Source organism: Carex rostrata, chromosome 1, assembly GCF_964058835.1.
Source record: "Carex rostrata chromosome 1, lpCarRost1.2, whole genome shotgun sequence".
NCBI lineage: Eukaryota > Viridiplantae > Streptophyta > Magnoliopsida > Poales > Cyperaceae > Carex > Carex rostrata.
Genome location: NC_135918.1, coordinates 6,074,373 through 6,093,722, shown reverse-complemented (window position 1 = coordinate 6,093,722; position 19,350 = coordinate 6,074,373). Strand labels below are relative to the sequence as shown.

At 37.4% G+C, this 19,350-nt stretch overlaps 2 protein-coding genes and 1 long non-coding RNA gene across 3 annotated transcripts; 2 read left to right on the top strand and 1 right to left on the bottom strand.

Moving 5' to 3' along the window:
• Positions 1-301: 301 nt before the first annotated feature.
• Positions 302-2,177, bottom strand: LOC144565362 (uncharacterized). Its single transcript, XM_078315097.1, has 2 exons — positions 1,024-2,177; positions 302-637 (listed from the first exon to the last, which is right to left on the bottom strand). Exons 1-2 carry the CDS (start codon positions 2,110-2,112, stop codon positions 422-424), a joined length of 1,305 nt encoding a protein of 434 aa, XP_078171223.1. The 5' UTR covers positions 2,113-2,177; the 3' UTR covers positions 302-421.
• A 3,818-nt stretch (positions 2,178-5,995) lies between these two features.
• LOC144565357 (uncharacterized) lies at positions 5,996-6,633 on the top strand. Its single transcript, XR_013514881.1, has 2 exons — positions 5,996-6,086; positions 6,417-6,633. It is a non-coding gene; the product is annotated as an uncharacterized LOC144565357 (long non-coding RNA).
• A 559-nt stretch (positions 6,634-7,192) lies between these two features.
• LOC144554352 (putative disease resistance protein RGA3) lies at positions 7,193-12,014 on the top strand. The gene is made up of 2 exons (XM_078302680.1): positions 7,193-8,322; positions 9,785-12,014. The coding sequence occupies exons 1-2, from the start codon at positions 7,297-7,299 to the stop codon at positions 11,846-11,848; spliced, it is 3,090 nt and encodes a 1,029-aa protein (XP_078158806.1). The 5' UTR covers positions 7,193-7,296; the 3' UTR covers positions 11,849-12,014.
• Positions 12,015-19,350: the final 7,336 nt, after the last annotated feature.

Genomic DNA, 19,350 nt, shown 5'->3' with positions numbered 1-19,350 from the left:
GTTTAAATCTTCATGCGCATAAAGTTCAGTTTCTAGTGGAACGGACATCCTTTGTTTTTGATAATATTGACTAATAAACAAATTGGAAGAAGGAAATTCAACACCCTCCGTCGCCATCTACAAGGTGAGATTCCTTGTTAAGTTGGTAATGATTTCACCACTGTTTCAAACTGTGATTATTATTACCGAAAGCAAGCATGTATTTACTTCAAAGAAAAGTAGAAAACTAATGCGAAATATTAGACCCAGACGACATCAAACACATGGACACCTCAAAACAGAGTCTAAATTAAACACCCAGTTCAAAACCAAAGCAAAACATGTCTAAACCCAAAACAAGTCCTTCGCAATGGGAAACCCAAAACAAACCAAATTTAAGTCTAAAACTTCTACAAAAATTAGCCAATTTGAATGAGCTTCTTTATTTGATACCAATAAAAGATTTCAGAAATTGAAGCTTGTAGTTGAGATCCAGCAGGTTGGAGGCATCTCTAGCAGTCGATGGCAGCTCGACTCCGGTGAACACATAAAGGGCTCTCAGTTCACCTGGCAGTGTCTTGGAAATGGTAGCTTTGTACCCTACAACTGTCCGCAGAGCATGCAACTGGTCCCATAGCTCCTCTTTGGTGTAGATTTCCTGCCAAATTTTAAGAAGATGAGTTATGAGGATCAAGATTTACAGCTAATAGGTGGGTGCAATCATGTGGATTACTGACATAAGCCTGTACACTGGCGGGTACAAGGGCATGTGTACCGACTTAATTAAAAAGTAGCAGTTTCTTCCTCTGTTGCTGGTTTCTTTTGTTTTTGGTTTATTCTTGCTCGAGAACCTCTAAGAAAACCAGTATATTTGTAGGCCAATTTCTGAAAATGTCAGTATATTACCGGAGTCTAGGCTAGTAGCTAGGTCAGCACGAATACAAAAACATGTTCACCAGTCACCACCTAATGTATTGGTAACTCAAATCTACAAATTGCATACCAGATACAAAAACATACTTTAAGATTATTTATTTATTTTACCTCTACATCAGAAGCCACAGGCGATTCCGCACTAGCTGAAGCAAGTGCATTGGAAGCATTAACCTCATCAACATGTTCGACCAACGATTGACTCTCAGCATCTCCCAAATCAGACTTCCTTTCAACCTCCGACACAACTGCATCCTCTGAGCTAACTGCACTCAATTCATTCCCTTCCTTCTTATCAACTTTACTATCAGTATCAGTTGTGACCATCCCTTTCCCTTCCACCACGTCAGTGTCTCCTATTTCAAATCTTACCGCCTCCTGTCCTACTCTTTCTCTTCCTTCTTCAGTCAAGGTGGTAGATTTGGTCTCTTCGAGATTAATCTCAACTTTCTCTATAGTAATGAAATTTTTGTCGACAGTGACACTGTTTACATCAATTATTCTTTCAACAACAACTTTGCTATTGTCAACATCTCCCCTTGTATCATTTTTCTTCCTCCCTCCATTTTCTTCAACAACAGCAACTCTTTCCTTCGGGATTTCTACAACGACATCATCTTGTGTCTTTTCATTTTTCTCAGGCTTAAAGCCTCTCTTTCTCACATTCCCCTGACATTTTTCCTCATGTTCTTTGGTAACAGCGTCCCTTTCACCTGGATTCTCTACAATTGCATCATCATCTTCTTCCTCCCCTCCATTTTCCTCGGCTTTAGAATCCCTTTTGCCTACATAAGCGTTTCCTTCCTCCACAATCTGATCATCAACTCCTTTTATCTCCCAATTTTCCTCGGACTTAAAATCTCTCTCATCTACGTAACCTTTCTCTTCTTCCACAATCTCATCTCCCTCTTCCTGATTTCCCTGTCTCACCTCTTGGCCTTGATCGAGCGGCAAAAGGGACTGCATGAGACGCTCAGTACCAACAATACCAGCATAATAAATCCCAAACGGCACTGACAATGCAAGACCGAATGCTGAAAATACCAGGAAAGGTGGAATTACCACAGGTGCCACACTGATGGCTGCACCGGCTATCGCCACCTTCTTTCCAACAGACCATCCGCTCCGGAGAAGGGTTAGACCCGTCTGGGCCCATCGTGTTTCACTGGGGTCATCAGCGGTGGTGTATTCAGTGGACATCTCTGGAGCGGTTGATACGGGGATAGAGACTACTATTTTGAATAGAAAAGAGTGACGACTTAGAGAGAAAATGAAAGTGGAGGCGTTAAATGAGGACTATGATACATCATACACGTGTCTGTGCATGAGGTTACGATGTGACGCGTGGTAGAAGCCTGAACAAGTGGGACACGAGGCTTTAGCCTCTCTTATTATTGCTTTGGAACTTGATTAGTGAGGTGCAGTCTTCCGGAGAATTTTTTTATTCATAGTAATTATTAAAATAGATGTACGAAAGATAAGAAAAGATGGATCATTGTGAATGTTCACGATCCATAAAAAATTAGATTGTAATCTGCGCTGACGATATCTATCTGTTTTCGTATATTATATGTTATAATTACTATGAATAAAAAGTTTTCAGTCGTCTGCCTTATTTTTCTTTTCTCGGAAAAATTATTAATTTTAGGTGTAAAGGATTGATAGGGCCATAATAGACCAGGAAGTCCGTATACGGCTCAAAAGCTCGTAAAAGGCAAATATGGGCCTGCGTTGGACAGACCATAATTATTCACATTAACAGGTCAAACAACTCGTTCGGTCCGGTTGGTTCTATGGATTCAGATTTCAGAGGTGGTTCGGTGCCTATCAAATTCGGTCCAGTGTTCGACTGGAGCCATTTTATCCACATCAAGGTTTGTGTAAATTAAATGCATACAAATATTAATACAGATGGAACAGTTTCTGCTGAATATTAAACTGAATTTAGTGTGATACTTATGAGGGGTCGGGGTTTTGTCCAAACAGTTTTTGACAAAATTTCATCTAAAATTGGACTTAAATCGTTTGATTTGTATTCAAATTCGTACAAACATTTAGATTTAAAAAGTCATTTAAATTTATTAAATTTTAAATATGTTTGCACGAATTTCAACGTAAATCGGATGTTTAAACTTAGCTTTAAATGAGGCTTTGTCTAAAGCCCTTTGGACAAAACCCAATCCCATTTATCAGCCCCCACTTCATGTCTATGAATCTCATGAGGGTAGGTTCCAACTAGGACTATAAATAAGCCGAGTTTGAGCTAGCTATCTCCAATCTGTGCTCAGCTCATTTATTAAATGAGCGAGTCAACTCAAGTTGGGATGTCTATAACAAGCTGTAAAGCTAACTCGAGTTCAGCTCATTACCAACTTGAGTTAGCTCACAACTTATTTGACCAGTTAATTTTTTTAGTTATAGTTATATACTAGTAAGAATTTGTCTTAACAAAAACAATTCAAATGATTTAGTAAAAATTTATCTAAACACACAATTTAAATATAATTAACAAAACAAAAGAATTCAAACAACAACTTAAGAGTTATTTGACAGCACATGGAGATTTATTATGTAACTCGAGTTGACAATGAGCGAGTTGGAGTATGCTCAAACTCAGCTCATTTATTAAACGAGTCAGCCAATTGAAGTTAGAACTGACTCGTTTAATAAATAAGCGAATTAAACCAAGTAGTTAGATTTTGGAGAGGACGGCGCCGATCTCGGGTTCAACACATTTAGATCACTGTAGCTATGACTATATGGCAAAGGATATGTAAGAAGATCAGAAAGGGCCCTTTCCTCTTTCTAAACAATCTTAACATTTTAATTACTATGGCCTCAATAAATACTCCGTATTTAGAATCTGTTTAAATAGATTTGCAGGAGATGACATATCATTAAGGTTTATTATAGAGGGAATAAAAATTCAGATTTATTGGTTTACAATGAAAATTGGGTACCATGATAATCTTGAAAACTTGGTAGTAGCTACCAAGATTCGTGAGGGGAAATCGAACTCTCGACTTTTGGGTATAACAATCCTAGGACATTTTCCTAGCCAGTTGTGCTACCTCCCCTTTCTCGGGTACCATGATAATCGGTGGTGCAATTTCACCCGTAACCATCAACTCATGATGACTCTGTCAAAGTGTCAATAGAAGGATTTGAAAGGAGCTGGTGGTACTATTGAATTATCCTTCATTATTTTATTTTATTTTATAAAAGTGAAAATTTCCATTCATCGGTTTCTTTTTCTCTGTGAAAACCTCTCTATCATTTATTTAATAATAAAAAATATAATTTAAATATTATAATAAAATTGTTAAATATTTATTTTTCTACATGCATATACAATTTTTGAATGTTTCTCTTTATTTTCAAAGAGGGTTCAAATACCTTCATTTTTTATATTTTACTATGCTTGCATTTTAAAAAATTAATAATTTAAAATTTAAAACTAAATGATCTATTTTGTCAACATGCAAGTAAAAAATATCAATATTTTGATTGTATTTTTGATTGATATTAAAGACTTCAAATTTGCACTGATGTATACAATTTCTCTATATTTATTTTTCAAGTTATTACTTTATATCAAAACTATGTTAAAAAAAAGTAATTTTTCATATACATGTAGACCAGATCACCAGAGTAGTTTAATTTTATTATTTGAGTTTTAAATTTTATTATTAAGAACTTTTTAAAAATAAAGGCATCAAAACTTAAAATGAACAAAAATATATTATTGGCGGGAATCAAAGTTGTACATGAACAATAATATATCTTTAGTCCTAGAAAGAAACATACATCTTTGGAGTAGAACTTGGGTGTTTCTAAGTTTATCGAGCTTTTTTGTGAACTCAACTCTAAAATCTATTGGATTGATTTCAAACGATAAATTTAAACTGTTAAAATGTGTTTACTTTATAAGTGATACGTTTACATGTGAAAATTTTAATATCCGATTGGCCCGGAGGCCCATTAATATCCGCCCGGCTCGCCCTTTACCCGATCGGCCCGGCACTGTGATGGGCCAGGTAAGGCCGGGCCTAAAGACAGTCCAGGCCAGGCCTGGGCTTAACACCAGGCCCACGGGCAACCCGTTGGGCTTATATTTTAATATAACAAATTAAATAACAAATTGAATCTAGGGTTTTGGCTAGCCAGAGCAGCCGCTCCTTCTGCGTCTCATTCTCTCTCACTCTCGCCTCTCTCTGTCCCTCTCCTAAGTCTCCTCTCTCTCCTTCACTCCGCCACCAGATCGGTTCCTCGGCCACCAGTCTCTCTCTCCGCTAGGGCTTGCGATCTCTCTCCTTCACTCCATCTCTCTCTCCGCTAGGGCTTAGCTCTCTCTCTGTCTCTTTCACTCCTCCGCCACCAGTCCTTCACCAGGACCACCACGGTGCCACTGCTCCTCCGCCACCAATCCTTCACCTTACTGGTACTGCTGCTAGGGTTTGTCCTCACTGGTACTGTTTTTGCCTTCATTGTTTTACATTTTGTTTCTTTTTGGGGTATTTGTACTGGTTCTATGTATGTATGATGTCGATAGCTGTACTATAACAACTACAATGTATGTGCTGGTTTTTTCGGGGTTTTTGTTTGTAGTTTTTCATTTTTGGTTATTGTAAGGTTTGTGTTCATGTATAAGGGAGTTACCATAGTTATAAGGCTGTGCTCAACTCAAAGTGACAGTCATGGTTAGTGAACACAAGCAATCAGAGTTAAAAGGCATCAAAAGCACTAGCTGCTGACAAAGTTACTCTTGTACGTGGCAATTCAGAGAGTTATATGATAATGTAGAATTCAGATTTTTGTGTATAAATATTTTCAAATCAGATTTTTGCAAAATTTTGTCATCTAATTTTCTGATTTTTGAAAAAAAAAAAGGGAGGACGTACTGGTTCAAATAGACTAACATTTTGTTCATGAATTTTATGTACTTTTCTGATTTTCTGATTTTGTCATTTAATTTTCTAATTTTTGCACAAAAAGGGAGGAGGTACTTCTTCAAATAGGCTAATATTTTCTGATTTTAATTTTGTTGATATGAAGTGAGTATATCAATTGAATTGTGCTGAAATTTTTTTAATTTGACTGAAGAGCAGTTGGAAGAGAGACGAAAAAGGTGGACCTCACCATCTTACAAAGCCAACCGAGGTGTTCTTTATAAGGTACCTGGTTTAGCTCAATCCAAAATTTACTATGGTTTGCTCTGTTAGAACCTGCTGGCACCAACAAACAACCAAGGCCAAAGTTAATGTTCAACCAATACCATATCACCTTGTATCACGATGTACCTGCCAGTACCAAGGAAACATGGTACACTAGATCACAATTTCACAGCTGAAAACTAAAACAAGGAACTAAAGTAAAAAGACAACTAAAACCAAGAATAGAAAATTATGGCTCCAATACTGGCGCAAAGGGATTTTATATTAAGATTAAATGTTGGCTCTAAATCTTGATATGTTTTTTTTTTTTTCTGAATTTAATCTGCACAGTATATAAAGAGTGTGCAATCAGCGTCACAAGGATGCGTCACAGACGAGTAATGAAGGGAATAATTTAAGTGCATGATAATTAATTATTGGGGCATTTAAGAGTGAAATGCTCTTGAAGCATCAAGTGGATGTCTGATGATGATCTGCGTCGGCTTGAACAAAATAAAATGTAATAATTGAACTAGACAATTTTGTGAATCCAATTTTTGTAGTGGAACCAGTCTTGTCTACTTATTTGTTATTTTTCTGTCGTCATGTCAAGCTTATGGTGCTATTTCCATGATTGTAGAGCTAAAAGTTGTGTAAGGCTGCTTATGGGTCTCTGCCTTGTCTCTAATTTTCTCGTCGTAAAAATTATCTTTACAATTATACTTGTATTTGGAATTAATGCATAGTGCAACAGCCAACAGGCTATAGTTTATGAAAAAGAAAATAAAAAGTTGGAGAAATTTGGCCTCAAAAAATGAATTGGGCATGGCCGGGCCGGGCCAGGCAAGGCAGCCCATGGGCACAGGCAGGCAGGCACGGGCAGGCCTGAGCCTGGAGAAAAAGCCTATGGGCAGGCCGAGCCTAGATTTTCAAGCCCGTCAAACTGGACCAGGCAGGGGGGCCATTAATTTTTTACGGACAAGTCAGACCTGAGCTTGACAAAATACCCGTGGGCTAGGCCCATTGCCATCCCTACTTGTCCCACTACCTGACTCCACATCTAGAAGTCCAACGAAAAAAACTTTCGGCGCCATCAAGTATTCAAGTCCGCAGTCCATATTGATATATTGACTTTGAATTCGAAGAGCCAATAATCGCTCGTCCAAATAATATCACTCTTGCATGATTGCTTCTCTGAACTCTCGAGTGTCGACTCAGATCTGGCACTAACATGGCGGTGATACTGGACGCCTTCATATCCAACATCAGCATCTTGCTCCTAAAAATGGCGCAGGACAAGGTGGGCCTGCTCCTCGGCATCCCCGGCAAGATCGACAAGCTCAGTCGTTTGGTCGGCGACATCAGATGCGTCCTTTCAGATGCCGAGAGGAGGCAGGCAGAGAGCCAGACGATCAGCCAGTGGATCATGGAGCTCAAGGATCTCATGTACGATGCCGACGATATAATTGACCTCTGCCAGATCAAGGCCGACGAGCACAGTGATTTATCGGTTTCAAGTTGTTATTTTCTAAATTCGTGTTTGTTCAACCCGGTTTTTTCCCATAAGATTGGTAGTAGAATTAATGTTCTCAATTACAAGCTGGAGGGTATTGTTAATCGTATTTCCCTTTTGGGTTTGATTGAACATAGAGTTGGGTTGGCCACTGTTAGTAGAAGTGTATCTACTGTTAATCGCAGAACAGATCCCTTGATTGTGCAGTCTGATATTGTGGGGGAAAAAATTGAGGAGGATACAGATACTTTGGTGGATTTGATTACTAAAGAAGATGCAAACGTAACCAATAACATGGCAGTTGTAGCAATTGTGGGTGTTGGTGGGATTGGGAAAACCACACTTGCAAAGAAGGTGTTCAATGATCAAAGAATTAAGGATGAATTCCAGGTGAAAATTTGGGTTTGCGTCTCAAAGGTTGTCATAGAGAGAGATTTACTAAATAATGTTATCAGAGAAGCCGGGGGTATTCATAGTGCGGCTCAAGAAAGATCAGAGCTTATTCCTCTACTTGAGAGGCTTATTGCTGGGAAAAAGTTCCTCCTGGTTTTGGATGATGTTTGGCGTGAGAGTGAGGAAGCTTGGCATGGGCTGCTTCGTGAACCTCTTATGAGTGGTGCTCAAGGCAGCAGAATAATTGTTACTACCAGGGATGAAATAGTTGCCATGAGGATGAAAGCAATTCACTCTCTTCATGTCGATAAATTGCAGGATGATGATGCTTGGTCCTTGCTTGTCAAGCAGGTTGGTTCTAAGTAGCACATCTTACAGTTACCTCTTTCTCATACACTTTCTTACAGTTACTGCTACTGAATTTGTGGATCTAAGATTCCTTGAAGACCAAGGCTAATGAAACAATTTTGTTTGCCAGAATAGCTGTTATGGTATAATTGCAGATGTCAAATTAACCAATATCACTATATTAACTATGGTTGTTCGATTTATTGTTAAGGGAAATGTAAGTTTAGTCACTTAACAGATCATTTTATAATGTTGTAATAATATAATAGAAATACCAAATGCAGATCAACAGTGTACTTGAGTGGATGTTGAGAAACTGTTGAAGGTTGTATTCTCCCTTTTTCATTTATTAGAGAGAGAAAGAGAGAGAAAGCCTGTAGGTCAGACCTTGCAAAGTTACAACCACAAAGCTTTTAGTCCCAAACAAGGTGGGGTAGGCTAGAAATGAAACCCAACTGGAGTAACAAAACCTTGCAAAGTTAAGTGACCAAATAAAAACATGAGGTATAGTCTATTTTTTTTTTTTTTGAGGTGAGAGGTATAGTCTATTTGCCTATGGTGAAATTGACCAATTTAAGATCTTATAACTCAACTTAGATGAAATCAAAATGTAAAGAGTAAGAAGGTGCACCCATCTTCTTAAGATTTTGATATAGATTCCATGATTTGGGTTGGAGGACTCCCAAGAAAGTTTCAAATTGTTGCCGCTTTTATGAATACAGAGACTATCTACATGAACTGACACGAGAACAGTATATAGACAGTACTATTCTGATTTTGATGTTTTCGCTACAACTTATCTTTAACATTCATTTTGAATCAGTAACAAAAGCCAAATAAACCCCAGAAAATGTCATAATAATAGGATCAAATTACTTGTATAATATAAGTAACCAGTTTTTGTATTCTCATACTGTGCAGTCCGACCAGTATGACATCAAGTATCATTTCAGTCTATATAACACTAACTCCAAAACCTATCGAATCGACTTCAAATGATGAATCCAAACCGTTCAAAGCGATCTACTTCATTAATTGTGTGTTGACATGCAAAATTTATAATTTTTCAAATTTATTTAGTATCAAGTCAAGCGGTCAAATGTGAGAGTTTTTAAGTTAATTTTAATGCATTCATTTTTCAATATTTTTGACCGCTTGACTTGGTACTAAAATAACTCGAAAATATATAAATTTTGCATGTAAATGCATCACTCATACAATAAATCGGTTTGAACGGTTTAGATTCATCGTTTGAAGTCTATCCAATAAATTTTGGAGTTGGTGTCATATGACACTGATGTCATACTAGCCGGACTCCATACTGTTCTTGTACCAGACCTGACCTGTGAAGTATGATTATATGGTTAATGGTAATTTTCTGTCATTACTGTCATCCTCAACTAAAGCTATTGACCTATTGTAATTTATATAGTTCCTAATCTTTTGGTGGTATGGTTTTTTTAAGGTAATTTTGGATGGGAAAGAGCACGAGATTGAGAATCTCCAGGCCCTCGGATTTGATATAGTTAAAAAGTGCAACGGTTTGCCTCTTGCAATAAAGGTGATCGGTGGTGTTCTTTGCACGAAAAATAGAACAGAAAGTGATTGGCAAGCAGTTCTTTCTAGTACCTTGTGGTCAACATCCATGCTTCCAAATGATATACATGCTGCACTGTACTTGAGCTATGAAGACTTGCCATCCCACCTAAAGCAATGTTTCACTTATTGCTCCTTCTATCCCGAAGACTGGGAGTTTAGCAGAGTCAACTTAATCCATCTTTGGCATGCTCAAGGATTTTTGGAAGTCGATGGATCTTTCTGGGAGACGGGACTCGAGTACTATAAAGAGCTAGTTTTGAGGAATCTTCTAGAAGCAAATTCTAACTTTTTTGACCAAGAAAGATGTAAAATGCATGATCTTCTATTGTTGTTTGGTCGTTATTTGGGAAAGAACGAATGCTTCATAACTAGAGAAGGTCAAAACTTGAGTACAAGATCATCTCTGATTAAGGTCCGTCACTTATTGGTACAAGAACAAGAGGGGGACATGACTGCTATCAAAGAGCAAAAATCAGTGAGGTCTTTGTTGCTAATTAAGAGTCCAGAGATTGATCTCACTGATGTGTTCAACACTCTCTGTAGCCTCCGTGTACTTGACCTTAGCTATTCCAACATTTCAAGTCTACCTGATTCCTTGTGTCTCCTTGTACACCTCAGATACTTTTCAGCCGGTGGCTCCTCTATTGCAATTCTACCAAATGTCATAGGAAAACTGAAAAATTTAGAGTTTTTGGGCCTTGGAGGCTGTCCAAATCTGTCACGCATCCCTGATAGCATTGTAAATCTAGTCAAACTGAGGGTCCTCAATCTTTGCAGAACGGAGGTGATGGGGATTTCTGTCGGTTTGAGAAAACTAAGCAATTTGGTGGAATTGCAGGGTTTTAGGCCCCACGGGGATACTGTTAAGGTCTTTAGCAGTTTGGATGAACTAGCACCCCTCTTAGAGCTGAGAAATCTTGTTTTAGAAAACATGGAGAATGTGAGCAATAGTACTATGGCAAGATTAGCAAACCTCAGCAAGAAACTCCATCTTAAACATTTAACATTTGTGTATGAAGAACAGAATGTGGAGAAAGAAATAATTGAAGATGTTTTAAATGAGCTTTCTCCTCCCTCTTGCCTAGAACAGTTGATGATGAATGGTTATTATGGCTGTCAGCTTCCAAGTTGGTTAAACATCGGGACGAACCTTCAGAATTTGAGATATCTGAGTGTAAGATACCTTTCACATTTAAAGCTTCTGGCATTGGGGCATCTTCCCAAGTTGGAATTCTTATATATCAAAGATGCACACTCAGTTGTGAGTGTTGGATCGGAATTTCTCAGGGGCAGTCATTCGCCCCCATTTCCTAGTTTGCGAAGAATAATTTTTGAAGGGATGCATAATTGGGAAATATGGAAGTGGGAAAAGGGGCAAGAAGCAATGCCTAATTTGAAGGAGCTAGTCATTCGAAACTGTCCTGAACTAAGCTATCTCCCAAGCGGTCTTGCACACCATGAAACTTCCTTGGAGTATCTAGAAATTATCGATGCAGGCAAAATCAAGGTTATTGAAAACTTCCTTTCACTTGAAAAATTAGTCATTTATGAAAATGCTAATTTAGAGAGGGTTTGTAACTTGCCCAAAGTTCGGACCATTTGGATAAGAGATTGCCCCGATCTAGAAGTATTGCATGATGTACCTGTATTAAGAAGTATGGTGTTGACTATCTGGGAAGAATTTCTTCCCAAGTATTTGCAAGAAATAAAAATTGAAAAACTCACTGTTTGGTGCAATGTCACGCTCCTACTGAAGATTGTAAAAGAAGGCGAAGGGGGTTCTGAGTGGCAAAAATTCCAGCACATCCAACAAGCAAACTTCTATACAGAAACCAAATTATTGTATGTTGCATATCGAAAAGCACCCTTTAGCCTCACTTGCAACTTTGATTTATCAGGTACGAGTAGTCCTGTTGTTGAGGAGGTGTGAGCTCCTGGTAACTCTATTTATATGTGTTGTGTATTAGTGCAGTATTGTTTGAAGGTAAACTTGTTTTTTTTTTTTTTCTTCAAATTCTTTCTGTAATATTTAAAAGACCTATGACTCTAGTAAATCTTGATTACACAAAAAATGGTGCAATGCATATAGATAAAAATTATATTATTTTCAGTATTTTTTATGAATATATTTTTTTCGTTACAAATGCATTTGCCATTCTGGTATATATATATATATATATATATATATATATATATATATATATATATATATATAGAGAGAGAGTAATACTAGGCTACTTCACGAATTAAAAGAGCTGTTTTAATTCGCGCTCATATCTCTAGTTTCGAAGGCCAAATAGCCGATCGAAAACGTTAGATGTTTAATCTATATTAAAATGTGCTTGGAGACCAAACTTTACATTTTTTGAAATTTTTTTTACTATTTATTAAGATGGTTTGAAAATTACTGTTTTTATTAAAATTCTGCACCATTAAATAACAGCGATTTTCAAACCATTTTAATAAATAGTAAAAAATTTAAAAAATGTAAAATTTGGTCTCCAAGCACGTTTTAATATAGATTAAACATCTAACGGTTTGGATCGGCTATTTGGACTTCGAAACTAGAGATATGAGCGCGAATTAAAACAACCCATTTAATTGTAGCGTAGCCTTACTCTATATATATATATTTTTTTTTTGGCAATTCTTTCAAATTCTCTTATTTTACAAGTAAAACCTCGAGTTGTAAAATAAAACCTCGAGTTGTTAGTGCGCTTGAATGGCTGATGGATAATATGGAAAATACAAATATTTCTCGAAATAAATAATTGGCAGACCTATCATAATGTAATAATTTGTCCTCCATCTTACTTTGAAGTTTGAAGATTTTTTTTTTATGCCTGCACGAAGTATTTAATTTATTTTGATATTGTATTATTTAAAGTTCGATTTATGTTAAGATTTGTGTGAACGAATTAAAATTATTTCTTAAACCTAAACCTAAACCACTTATGTGACTATTGATCAGACCGTCGGTTGACCTTTGAAGAAGATTTTGTACAAAATCATTGGCATGCCATGAATTCTACTTTTAGCACTGACACAATTCTTTTGCGTTTATACTTTATAGTTGGCTGCAAACGAATCGAATTTACTCTACTTACTCAAGTTTGAATTTGGTTTAAATTAATTTCGAATTAAGTTTGGTTTGAATTAATTTTGAATCGAATTTTTTACAAACTTTTTTACGATAAGAAAGAGCGATCGTAGTCACCGAAAGCGAGAGGTAAAAGTCCTACAGGGTTTTAGAATTGAGATTGAGAGTTACGACTTACGAGTTATGACTTATGGCTGGGCGCCTTATGCTTCAACTTTTAAGTCATCAGCAGAAATCAACAGTTCACGTTACTTTGAGATTCGAACTAGAATAGTTTGCGAGCCTATTTCGAACGAATCAAGTTCAGTTTGAATTTAGTTTGAATTAATTTTGAACTATTTCGAATTGAATTTGTTACGAACTTTTTTGAATCAAACTCGAATCGAATCACGAACTACGAATTTTTTATGCAGCCCTACTTTATACCCAATCTTGCTCTTCATGAATATCGTCATTGTTTTGTTAAATATCTAATTATATACAAGAAAAGTGGTTCAAAAATGAATTGTTTGATTCTTTGATTCTCTTGGGCCTTTATAGGCATCACAAATTACATCTGTAACCCTATACTTTCTTATAAACTCTTTCTTACCAAAAGGATCCTATAACTTCTATTAATGCGATAATGCAATAAACATACATTAAATCTCAACACTCTCCCTCAAGATGGGCAAAAGATATCCATCAAGCCCATCTTGTCACAAAACTTATCTAGATCTATTGAGCTAAGTCCTTTGGTGAGGCAGTCAGCTACTTGATCTCCAGTAGCTACATGACTCAGCTCCAATAGTCCACTTTCTAGCTTTTCCTTTATGAAGAACCTATCGATCTCCACATGTTTGGTTCTGTCGTGCTGCACAGGATTGTTTGCAATGCTGATCGCTGATTTGCTATCACACCACAATTTCATTTGAGCTCCATGATTCACCTTGAGCTCTTCCAATAACCTCTTCAGCCACACCATCTCAGCAACTTCCAATGCCATAGCCCTGTACTCGGCTTCTGCTGTCGATCTCGAAATAACTGGCTGCTTCTTGCTCTTCCAGGAGACCAAGTTGCCCTGTACGAACATGCAGTAGCCAGATGTGGACCTCCTGTCATCTTGACAACTGGCCCAGTCGGAGTCACAATAGCCCTTAATGTTCATGTGTTCATTCTGTCTGAAAACCAAGCCCTTCCCCGGTGCACTTTTCAGGTACCTCAGAATGTGTCACACCCCAGATTTTTATCATCCGGAGCGTGATTATATAAGCATCTTCACATTTTTCCTTGGCCCGTCAACCTACGTCGCCAACAAAAAGAAAAACAAAATAACAAAACGGAGTCAGCTACAAAGCTTAGTAACCGGTTATTTAACGACGCGCTTCTCTACAATTGGCTTAATTTAACAACTATTTAAATAGGCCGGATTAATCCACACAAATACACATCAAATTATGCATGCATATTTAACCGGCAATAGCACGTCGGTCTAGGTTATCCATAAAAAAAGTCACATCATATCTTCAACCATCGAACCCGACTGCGACTAGCATTCCCCGCATATCGGTCCCGACCACGACTAGCAACCCCCGTGTATCGGATAAATCAAATTCCAACCTCAGACCCGCTATCCCGTTAAATATGCCATCATAATCCAAATATGCAATACCAATATTCAAATCAACCATACAAAACGAAAACACAGATTATAGAGAAGTCTGGTTACCTGATAGCGAGATATTTCAGAAACTGAAATCAGATTGCAATCAGTTGTACAAATTAATCACGACATAGGATCAAAATTCCACTCAGGCGGATTATATAATTTTCTTTACTATTTTTGTTTCTCCTTTTCTCTGACATTTTTCTTTCTGTTTGGTTTTATTTTTCTTATCCGAAGAGAATGAGATAGAAATCATGGATAAAACAAAAGGGAAGTTATTATATGGCAGCGGTTGCGTGATTAGCGTCGTTTCATTTTTTTTTTGCAATTCTGCTCTTTTAATAGAATTCAAAAGATCAGTTATGAATAGTTTAATACATGGAAATAAATATAAATAAACAGAGTGGCGTTACTAGCATTCAATGGAAATGAATACAGTGTACCGACAAAGTACAAGGAAAGAAACAAATTAATGGAAACAAATTTAAGTTAATTAATTATTTCAAAATCTAACCAAAGATGATTTTTTTATTTCATTAATTATTTATTTTCAATAGACGTATCAATGGTTTGCATATTATATGAAAATAATATTTAATAATAAATAATCATAACTCCAAATTTTCGGGTTGTTACAGAATGTGATACACTGCGTCCATGTGGTCCTTCCTGGGGTCATGCATGTAGCGGCTCACCACGCTCACTGCAAATGAGATATCGGGATGAGTATGCGTCAAATAGATCAGTCTGCCTACCAGTCTCTGGTACCTCTCACGATCAACCTGTTCTCCTGCCTCTGCACTCATCTTGCCCTTCACATCAATTGGAGAAATTGCAGGCCTGCACCCCAACATGCCTGTCTCAGTGAGCAGGTCTAGCACATACTTCCTTTGGGAAAGAACAATCCCTTCGGGGGCACGTGCCACCTCAATGCCGAGAAAGTATCTAAGTCGCCCTAAGTCCTTTACCTCAAACTCCTTGCCCAATTTCACCTTCAGCTGAGCAATCTCACTCTCGTCATCGCCAATGATAATCATGTCATCCACATATACGGCAAGCATAGTGATGTGAGCTTTTCGTTGCCTAAAAAACACTGTATGGTCTGCATTGGTCTGCCGATACCCCATGCCTACCATAGCCTTCCTGAACCTGTCAAACCAAGCTCGAGGGGATTGCTTCAGCCCATAAAGAGACTTCTTGAGCCTGCACACCTTACCTACTGTCCTTTTCGTGCCAAAACCAGGTGGTATCTCCATGTACACCTCCTCCAACAAGTCACCATGAAGAAAAGCATTCTTCACGTCGAGTTGGTGTAACTTCCACCCCTTATTTGCGGCTAAGGAAACCAGCGTTCGTATTGTGCTCATCTTCACCACGGGTGCAAAAGTCTCATCATAGTCTATACCATAGGTCTGACTGTACCTCTTTTCCACCAATCGGGCCTTATACCGCTCGAGCTTTCCTTCTGGGCTTTGCTTCACTGTGAAGACCCATTTGCATCCAATGGCCATCTTGCTAGGTGGTAGTGACACGAGCTCCCAGGTTTTGTTCTTGGCAAGGGCCTCAAGTTCCTCTAGCATGGCTGCTTCCCACTTTGGATCCTCCTTAGTACCCTGCCAACATTTAGGAATAGAGACAATGTCCAAAGATGCAATGAATGATCCATGTACAGGTGATATGTGTGAGTAAGAGACAAATTTGGCAATGTCATGTGGAAAACCATATCGATCAGGAGGAATGCCTGCATTCTCGCGAGGAGTCCTTCTTACCGATAGAGGAGTGGGAGGAGTAGAGAGAGGAATCATATCACCTGTGTATTCTGAGTCTGCGGTGGATGGAGAAGGTGTCTCAGGAGTCGAGGTAGGCAAGGAAAATGGACTTGGCACAAGCGGCACTGTAGGTACTGTTTTCGCATTCTCCTTTCGTCTCCTCGTGTACACTCTCAGCTCCCCCTGAGCCTGAGGTCCACCACCCTCGGAATCAGTCTCCCCCTGATTCGGCACAACGACCGACTCTATAATCAGCACAACTGCCGACTCCACCACAACTGGACAAGGCATAGCCCCTACACTCACCATTTGCTGCATCTCACCACTACTACTACTGACCTTCAGAACCTCAGGATCGATCTTGCCCAGACACTCCAATCCCGTACCTCCCGTGCCATCTCCTGACATCCTCAAACACCTTCCTCCTCTTCCAAACCCGATCTTGCACCCTCAAGATCTAGGTTTTCATCATCTTCCCCTTTCTTCCTTTTTTTCTTGACCCAATCTTGATTTAGCACATCAAGACTCGAGCTCGAACCCGATCAAACCCGTATCTCGGGTATCGTGGGGTAAAGGCCCCCCACGCCGGCCAAATCACACAAAGAACAACCCCTTACCTAGTTTGGCCGGCTAGAAGGAAGAAAAAACCGACTTAGAAAGAGAGAGAGAAGGGTTGTTCGGTTTTTGAAGAAGAGAGGCGGAGCTAGGTGGTCGGACTAAGGGGCCAGTGACCGGAGATGGTGGTTGGCGGAGCTTAGACGGAGCAGATCTGACTTTGGCAGAGCTAAACAAGGTGGTTCTGACCTAGGCGGAGCAGATCAGACCATCCCAGCAGAGGCAGAGGCTGGGCAGAGCTCCTTCTCTAGCGATCAGGTATGGCGATTACTGTAGCTACAGTAAAATCGGAGAAAAAAATGGAGAAAAATAGAAAAACGGCTAGGGTTTAACCTGGAACCTGATACCAACAAGAAAAGTGGTTCAAAAATGAATTGTTTGATTCTTTGATTCTCTTGGGTCTTTATAGGCATCACAAATTACATCCGTAACCCTATACTTTCTTATAAACTCTTTCTTACCAAAAAGACCCTATAACTTCTATTAATGCGATAATGCGATAAACATACATTAAATCTCAACATATATTATTATCACTGGAAACATTTAATGCTTAGTAAGAAATGGACTGCTCTGTAAGGAATGTTATCTTTTGTCGCTGTTTTCCATACATGAAGAATTGACCACCAAAAACGAAGTAATTTTCATTTGTTTAATAGTCATTCTATTAATTTTAGCTCTGAAGAAATTTGCATATTTATCCGTAAATTACATAGAACTTATGTAAATTCTTAGGATAAAATTTACATATTTATCCTAAGAATTTAAGGAGAAAATTATCATTTATTACAATTTTGTGTAGATGTCTCTCTCTTTTTAGTGATAATGTATTTCGTTAAGATTGAACAAATCATGATCGTAATATTACTTCTTCATTTGATAAAAAAAAAGTGTTGACAAAATACAGTGTTCTAAATAGCGGTGTCATAGTATTTTTGGACATTAAAAGCTAAGTTATGTGATCAAAGTGTGCTAATTCAGCTTATGCTACATAGGCTACATAGCAGTCCAAAAAGCACGTAGTGCAAATAGCATATGTTGTGCTACATAAACTTTTATTTAAAGGTCCAAACTCAAAATTCTTTTTAAGGACCAAAATATTTTCAAGACCCATATTGCTTTTAGTTTAGCCTATCTCTCATATTCCTCTAGGAATTGTTGCTTCTCCGACATTTCTTCCTTTCTAATCTCCTTATCTGTTGTGATGTGCACCACCTCAATTCCCCAATTTCAAATTCGAAATTATGAATTTCAATAGTTTACGCGTAGGTTATTTTGAATAGAAATAGATAGATAATTTATGTTATAATGCTTAAGTTATTTTGAATAGAAAATGATAGATAGTTTGTGATATGTTACTGGAGATATTTTAAATACCAATTTGAATTTTCTACTAGTTCAATATGGATATTATAATTCCTTAATCAATTTGATTTTACTTATTGTTCTATAAGACTTTACATAATGTTGATAATTAGTAAAAATATAGAATATAATTTAAAAAAAAAAAAATTATGTACGAAAGCTTTCGCTATAATTATGTTATTCGCGACAACTCTTTTTTTAATCTTTTCTCAATGACACAATAAGTATTATTTAGAACCTTGATAAAATAACAATAAAGATGATGAATTTTTTGCAAGTTCCAATTCGTGGAATTTCATATGCTATTATCTTCTCAATTACAATTTTTTTTAAAAACTTTGAGAAAATAATTTCCCAAAAAATAGAAACCTCACTTAATTAAACAGGAAAGAATAAAGTATGTCGTTGTAATATTTCTAACATAAAAAGAAAGAGCATTGAACAAAACTATAAAAGCATATAAGGTCTAATAATAAAAACTTTTTTTTATCGCTGAACATTGTTCTCAAAACAGCACTCCTCCATTTAATTTTGTGTTTGGAAAAGCGTACGTAGTACGACTAACATACGCTCAATAATTTGGTAATAACCATATGATGCCGGATTGTTTGGCCTCCACTTTTTTGGAGTTCACGGAAGCTGAAATTTTTAGTATTACTTTTTAAAATGTGATTTTTCAATTTCAGATGAATGTCGTCATTTTTTTTTTTTTTAATTTCTTATAAAAATATTCGGAATGCAAACTTAAATGCAATTATAAGCCTTCTATTTTGTTTTTGGTTTTATTATATATAGTAAAGACTAGCATCTTCAAGAGTGATACGAAATCTGTCTCCGATTACCTTTACATTGAGGAAGATATTTTATTTTACTTTTATATATCACAATAGAATCGATCGGCACGCGTGCGTGCTTTGCCAAAACTTTTAATCAAAGTA

Coding starts and splice junctions, on each gene's coding strand:
- LOC144554352 (XM_078302680.1), top strand. CDS start 7,297: ATGGCGGTGATACTGGACGCCTTCATATCCAACATCAGCATCTTGCTC. Junction 8,323..9,784: donor GGTCCTTGCTTGTCAAGCAG/GTTGGTTCTAAG, acceptor GGTTTTTTTAAG/GTAATTTTGGATGGGAAAGA.
- LOC144565362 (XM_078315097.1), bottom strand. CDS start 2,112: ATGTCCACTGAATACACCACCGCTGATGACCCCAGTGAAACACGATGG. Junction 638..1,023: donor CTGTGGCTTCTGATGTAGAG/GTAAAATAAATA, acceptor AAAATTTGGCAG/GAAATCTACACCAAAGAGGA.